Source organism: Palaemon carinicauda, chromosome 17, assembly GCF_036898095.1.
Source record: "Palaemon carinicauda isolate YSFRI2023 chromosome 17, ASM3689809v2, whole genome shotgun sequence".
Taxonomy (NCBI): Eukaryota; Metazoa; Arthropoda; class Malacostraca; order Decapoda; family Palaemonidae; genus Palaemon; species Palaemon carinicauda.
In genome coordinates, this window is record NC_090741.1 from 116,332,524 (window position 1) to 116,340,023 (window position 7,500).

General features: G+C 36.0%; 2 protein-coding genes across 2 annotated transcripts; both read left to right on the plus strand.

The window, feature by feature from the left end:
• Nucleotides 1-1,216: 1,216 nt before the first annotated feature.
• Nucleotides 1,217-3,496, plus strand: LOC137656550 (uncharacterized). The gene has a single exon (XM_068390720.1). The coding sequence runs from the start codon at nucleotides 1,217-1,219 to the stop codon at nucleotides 3,494-3,496; it is 2,280 nt and encodes a 759-aa protein (XP_068246821.1).
• A 9-nt stretch (nucleotides 3,497-3,505) lies between these two features.
• Nucleotides 3,506-6,095, plus strand: LOC137656551 (uncharacterized). Its single transcript, XM_068390721.1, has 2 exons — nucleotides 3,506-3,876; nucleotides 4,037-6,095. The coding sequence occupies exons 1-2, from the start codon at nucleotides 3,506-3,508 to the stop codon at nucleotides 6,093-6,095; spliced, it is 2,430 nt and encodes an 809-aa protein (XP_068246822.1).
• The last annotated feature ends 1,405 nt before the right edge of the window (nucleotides 6,096-7,500 follow it).

Sequence of the window (7,500 nt, forward strand, 5' to 3'; positions counted from 1 at the left end):
GGATTACTTCAGTATTGCAACTATTTTTCGACGACAGCTTTAAAGAAAACAATGTATTATTAGTTAAACACTAATAATTATTTTAAGTATTTTAGTAATGTTCAAGTTTTGTGAAGTTTGCGCATGCTCACTGACGACAGTGTAAAATTGTGACGGTGGGCAGTGGTACTGTCGACTGTCGACGTGGCCAGTGACTGGCAGGTGGAGGTTGTGCACGTAACCAACTGTTCGTGCGTAGTTGCTGAGGAGTGCAGCTGTGCACTCATGCAAGCAAATGGTGTTGATATGTAGCTTGTGTTCTTTAAGGTATGCTATTGTTTGTGTAATGAGATTTGTAAATTATGGATATGTTTCGGTTGAATAGTCTTATCGGCATTTTGACATTGTTCCTCTACTATATTGTAGTAATGTTGTATTTTAGGATGTGTTAACGTAAGAGCTGATAGAAGAAATTGGCCGATATTTAATGCACGAGAAATCTGCTGGGTATCAGAGAGGAGGCATTGTTGTAAGTGACTTTTTGCAGTTAATTGTTACTTATCTTTTAACTTGTTGGTAACGGTGATTGTGTGATGACATTATTGTTATGATAATTATTAGTGAGAAATTATATATGTTTGTTCATATGGTGATAAGGATTAATGTTTCTGCTAAGGTGATACGTAAAAAAAAAAATGTTACAGGTCGAAATTAAACGTTTTACGACAAGTTGAGTTTTTATCTGGTACCTGAGCATACATTTCGACAACACTCATCATGACAGATGAAGGGAAAAACGGCAGCTCCACGGGGGAAAATGATAGTGCTAGGATGTCACTGGAAGCACAGAAGAAGGCCAAACAGCGGAGGGGAACCGCAAAGGCAAAACTAACACGTAAGCTTGATAAGTTTCATGAGTATATGTTAGATCAAATGGCATTAGAAATTTTAGAAGAAAGATACGAGAGTGTTGTTAAGGCTTATGATGAAGTTGAACTAGCTAATGAACAGTATTGCAATTTATTAGATGAGAACTGTGATGCTCAATTGATAGAGGAGGCTAACGTTTATATCAAAGCATTAGAAGATAGAAAGTGTGCAGCTCATGTGATATTTGTGAAAGTTAAAGACGAAATGCAGTGAATAAAAGTTTTAAAAGTAAAACCGATTGATGTGCCCAGGTTTCACGGAGATGTGAGAGATTATAGCAATTTCAAGAGAGATTTTTTTTAGACAAATGCAATCAAATTATGGGAAAGATCCCTTTGTGCTAAGACAGTGTCTCTCAGGAGAGGCCTTGGATACAGTTCGTGGTGCAGATCATGACTTCGATAAAATGTTTGAGCGATTAGATGAAACTTTTGGGAACAGCAGAACCATTATTGATGTAGTAGTAGAGGACATAAGGTCAATTAAACCTATTTCCGAAGGTGATAGTGAGAGTTTCATTAGGATGGTTGATAAGATTGAGCAATGCTATCTTTACTTAGACCAAATGAGTTTGGCTTCAGAATTAAATACTGCTAACATGACTAGCCAGATAGAAAAACTATTACCACCTACTCAGAAGCGTGAATGGGTTAAGTTAGCAGAGTGTGTAGGTAATCGTGACCTATTCGGAAAGTTGTTGGAATACCTTTTGAGTGAAAAGAAATCAATGAAATATCTTAATGCTAATATTAGAAGCAATAATAATATTAAGGCTAAAGTGAATTATACTTGCACTTATGAAGATCAGCGTAGTACAAAGCAAGGAAGAGAGTCAGATGTAATGGAAAGGATAGCAGGACTTGAAAATGCTATTACAAATATCACTGACCTTTTCACTAAAATTACAGAAAATGCTGAACGGAACAGGAATAAGATCAGTGACAACACAAGGCTGCATAGGTGCTGGTATCATTGCTCAGATGGACATGATATCTTAGACTGTACAACTTTCCAGAACTTGAGTATCAATGACAGAATGGAGAGTGTAAAGAAGAAAGGTATTTGCTTTAATTGCCTTAAAGGTGTTCACATAGCAAGAAAATGTCTAAAGAAGTCCAGATGTAATACTGTAGATGTTAACAATGAATCTTGTGGGAAACTTCATCATACTATTATACACGAGGGATTCATAACAGGAAATTCCTTTGTAAGTCTGAAAAGAAACGGTGTTTTATTTATGGTTAACAAGATCAAGTGTGGTAGTCAGGAGTTACAAACTTTATTTGACTCGGGATCTGATATAACAATGATCAGAAATGATGTGGCTAAGGCATTGGGACTGAAAGGAAAATGTGTCAGATTAGCTGTGACTAAATTGGGCGACAAAACTGTGACATACAGTAGTAAAGAGTATGATCTGGTTTTAACCGACAAGGATGGGAATGATGTCAATGTTACTGCTTATGGAATCGATGACATTACATCTCAAGTCGGTAAGGTAGATTTATCAAAAGTGAAACATTTATTCAAGGGTGTTAATGTATGTGCATTAGATAGACCTTATGGGAAAATAGATCTCCTAATTGGTTCTGATTATTGCTCTTTAATTCCAACAGTTAAGGAAACTGTGGCTGAAAATTTACAGCTCAGGGAATCACAGTTTGGAATGTGTGTGTATGGCAGTCATCCCAACATTGTTACCTTATCAGTGTTTAGGAGTAATCCAGGCATTAGCATTAATCATGTTTCCAGTACAATATCCGACTATGATATATCTGTAGAACCCGTAATTGATATTACAGCACAGATAAATGATTTCTTCACCATTGAACACTTAGGAACTGATTGTAATCCCAGATGTGGTAGTTGTCGTTGTGGGAAATGTGCAACAGGCAATGGCAATTATAGTATAAAAGAGGAAAAGGAGCTGGCTCTTATTGAAAGTGGGTTGATGTATTACCCGGACAGAAAAGAATGGTTTGCTAAATTTCCATGGACTAAGGATCCCAAACTGTTGCAAAATAATGTATCTGTAGCTGTTGCTAGACTGAAAGGCACAGAGAAAAGATTGATGAAACTGGGTTCAGACTATGCTCAAGCTTATAATGACCAGATACTTGACATGACAAAGCGCAATGTAATTCGGAAGTTATCCGATGAAGAGGTTAAAAACTATGTTGGTCCTGTCACATACATTCAACATCATGAAGTGTTAAAACCAGGATCTATATCAACCCCATTGAGAATTGTTTTTGATTCATCGGCAAAGTATATGGGCCAGTCTCTAAATAGTTTTTGGGCAAAGGGCCCTAATATTTTGAACTCAATGTTTGGTATATTACTAAGATTTCGTGAAAAGGCTATAGGCATAGCCGGTGACATAAGCAAAATGTATAATTGCATTAAGCTTCCAGAATTAGAACAACATGTACATAGATTTGTTTGGAGAAATTTGCAAAGTAATCGCAAACCTGATCACTATGTAATGACATGCATGGGTTTCGGGGATAGGCCCTCAGGAATTATTGCAATGTTAGCTCTCAGACATACTGCAGAATTGTCGGTAAAAGACTTCCCAGGAGCATGACGTGTGATAATGACTAATTCCTATGTAGATGACATAATCCATTCTGTTGAGAGTAAAGCTGAGGCATTTAGCCTAATTAGAGATATTGAAAATGTACTCTCTAAAGGCAGTTTTAAAATTAATCGATGGACCATTACTGGAGATAATGGGCATTCTGACTTTGAAGTGTCCCAGAATAGTAATGAAAGAATACTTGGCCTTAACTGGCAATGCAATAAGGATGTGTTTTATTTTAAAACTAAGTTAAATTTCTCTCCAAAATATAAGGGTGTAAGAACAGAACCAGACTTAAACAAGTTGAATTTCGTTGAAAATATACCTTCAGTTTTAACAAAAAGGGTTGTCGTCAGTCAGATGTGTTCTGTTTACGACCCACTGGGGTTTTTGCTTCCATTCACACTAAAAGCAAAGATTTTGCTACGAGACACTGTGAAATGTGACTTTAAATTAGGACGGGACGATCCCTTGCCTTCCTATTTAAAAGAACAATGGGTGTCATATTTTTGTGAGTTATTTGGCACTGAAACTGTATTTTGAAAGGAATGTTAAGCCAACCTCAGCCAAAGGATTGCCTTTACTTGTTATTTTCAGTGATAGTTCAACAAATGCTTATGGTGCTGTTGCATATGCTAGGTGGGAGTTAGAGTCTGGTGCATTTGAGAGCAGGCTCATTGTGGCAAAGAGTAGGATAGCCCCTAGTAGACAGTTATCTATTCCAAGGCTTGAATTGTGTGGAGCTGTTATAGCATGCAGGATGCGTAAAGCCATTGAAGATGAAATGACATATAAATTTAGTTCGGTAATGCACATAACAGATTCCTCCATTGTTAGAGCACAAATCCAAAAGGAATCTTATGGCTTTGGAACTTTCGTAGCCACTAGAATAGCAGAAGTTCAATCAAAAAGTGACCCAAATGAATGGTGGTGGATTGCTTCTGGATTAAATCCTGCTGATCTATTGACCAGACCCCAGGACCCTTTAAATGTTGCAGTTGTCTATTCATGGAAATATGGTCCAGAGTTCATGGCCCTTCCTTTAGAAGTGTGGCCTATCAGTCAATCGGTGAATTGTGAGTTACCTGATAGAATTCATGTTAATCTTGCACAATACTCTGTTCATGAAGAAACCATAATTGATGCGTCGAAATTCAACAACTATAATATGTTAATTGCAGTCACTGCTAGGATATTTAACATTGTTAAGGTGAAATCTTTTAAGGGTGTTCTAAAGAAACTTGAACCTAGATCACTTAAGGAAGCTGAGAGGTTTTGGATTATGCAAGCACAAAAAAGTCTTCCTGAGAACTGGAAAAAATGTTTTCAAAGATTAGGACCATTTCAAGCTGAAGATGGTACAATTATGGTAGGACAAAGAATGGAAAGATGGTTGAAACATAATTGGAACCAAGATAGCTTCATTCTATTACCTGGTAAGCATCCATTTACAGTCTTGTACATTAGTTATTTACACAGGTTGGATCATGCTGGAGTTGATGTTACACTATGTAAGCTTCAGTCTAAATTTTGGGTTCCTTCAGCACGTAAAATCATAAGATCGATAAAGAGAGGTTGTATTCTTTGCAGGAAACTGGATGCCAAAGTTGAAGGTCAAAGAATGGGTCAGATTTCTGATGAAAGAATGAGTCCTTGTCCAGCATTCTATCACACTGCTGTGGATATTTTTGGACATTTTCAAATCAAAGATAATGTAAAGAAAAGGACAACTGGTAAAGCTTATGGTGTTATATTCAATTGTATTGTTACACGTGCCGTGTATATTGATGTTGTAGATGGATATGATACTTATAGTTTTTTAAAGTGTTTCAGAAGATTTACAGCGGTTCATGGCTATCCTGATACTGTACACACTGACTTAGGATCACAATTGGTATCAGCAAGTAAAGAACTTAAGAGTGATAACAACTGGAACATACACGAGATCACTGAATTTGGAGCAAAGGAAGGCTTGAAATGGAAATTTAATCGGTCTGCAGATGCTGCATGGCAGAATGGGGTAAGTGAGGCCTTAATTAAGTCTGTAAAAAGGTCTCTGTCAATGCTCATAGGAACTACCATCTTGACATTTAGTGATTTGCAGACAACATTTTTTGAAATAGCAAACTTAATGAATGAAAGGCCTATTGGAATAAAACCTGGTATGGATGTAGAATTAGGAACATATTTGTGTCCGAACGATTTACTTTTGGGTAGAGCAAGTAATAAAGTACCATCTGGTTCATGGTCTACATCAGGTGACACCAAGAAAAGGTTGAACTTTATACAAAATGTTGTCGACACCTTTTGGCGAAAGTGGCAGAGAGATTATTTCCCTACACTCATTGTAAGGCAAAAATGGCACACAGATAAAAGAAATGTACAACCTGGTGATATTGTTCTGATTAAAGACACAAATGTTGTGCGAGGAAAATGGAAAATGGGGCAGGTTGTAGATACAGAAACAGGCAGAGACAATAAGGTGAGAGATGTAAGCATTAGATACAAAATACAAAGACCAGGAAAATATAAGGGACAAAGTGACACAGTTATCAAGAGATCGGTTCACAAGTTGGTGGTATTGCTACCCGTTGAAGAACAATAAAGGAGGCGGGAGTGTATTATTAGTTAAACACTAATAATTATTTTAAGTATTTTAGTAATGTTCAAGTTTTGTGAAGTTTGCGCATGCTCACTGACGACAGTGTAAAATTGTGACGGTGGGCAGTGGTACTGTCGACTGTCGACGTGGCCAGTGACTGGCAGGTGGAGGTTGTGCACGTAACCAACTGTTCGTGCGTAGTTGCTGAGGAGTGCAGCTGTGCACTCATGCAAGCAAATGGTGTTGATATGTAGCTTGTGTTCTTTAAGGTATGCTATTGTTTGTGTATTGAGATTTGTAAATTATGGATATGTTTCGGTTGAATAGTCTTATCGGCATTTTGACATTGTTCCTCTACTATATTGTAGTAATGTTGTATTTTAGGATGTGTTAACGTAAGAGCTGATAGAAGAAATTGGCCGATATTTAATGCACGAGAAATCTGCTGGGTATCAGAGAGGAGGCATTGTTGTAAGTGACTTTTTGCAGTTAATTGTTACTTATCTTTTAACTTGTTGGTAACGGTGATTGTGTGATGACATTATTGTTATGATAATTATTAGTGAGAAATTATATATGTTTGTTCATATGGTGATAAGGATTAATGTTTCTGCTAAGGTGATACGTAAAAAAAAAAAAAAAAAATGGTTATGTTATTCTGACTTTTATAATGTTACAGGTCGAAATTAAACGTTTTACGACAATCTGAGTTTTTATCTGGTACCTGAGCATACAAACAATACCTTTCCTCTTTTGGAATATAAAACGATACCTTTCCTCTTTTGTAATATATCTCTTTCGTATCTGTTTGTGACATGTATTTCTTGATGTAATGTTAAATTCTAGTATATACTGTTATTTTCAGTAAATATATTATTTTGCATAGTAAGGGTTCATTTTAAAACTGATTCCGTTATTAAACCACAAACATCCGTCAAGACTTAAAAATTTACCTTGCTTTTCAAAGATATCTACAGAATAAAATTTCAGGGTCTTAAGATAAATAGTTACTCATAAAGACGGAAAAAAAATCAATAACAAATAAACCGAGTGAATTAGATACAAACACAAACATATATATATATATATATATATATATATGCGTAAAAATCACAGGAAAACGTGATCCCCAGATGCAGAAGGACCACAGAAGATGTATCACGAAACAAGTCAGGACTTAATCGTATATTTCGTATTTTCATTTTCCCTATGGTTCTCCTGCATATATATATATATATATATATGTATATATATATATATATATATATGTATATATATATATATATATATATGTGTGTGTGTGTGTGTGCGTGTGTGTGTTTGTGTGTGTAAATTTAGCATTTTTGAAGATTATAGAATGGTTATACAAGCTCTTCTAGGTGGTAACATTATGTATGACATTTAGGAG

Bases quoted from the DNA above. Each gene is read 5' to 3' on its own strand.
- LOC137656550 (XM_068390720.1), top strand. From the start codon at position 1,217: ATGCAATCAAATTATGGGAAAGATCCCTTTGTGCTAAGACAGTGTCTC.
- LOC137656551 (XM_068390721.1), top strand. From the start codon at position 3,506: ATGACTAATTCCTATGTAGATGACATAATCCATTCTGTTGAGAGTAAA. The intron at 3,877-4,036 runs GTTTTTGCTTCC...GTATTTTGAAAG, and splicing joins TCTGTTTACGACCCACTGGG to GAATGTTAAGCCAACCTCAG.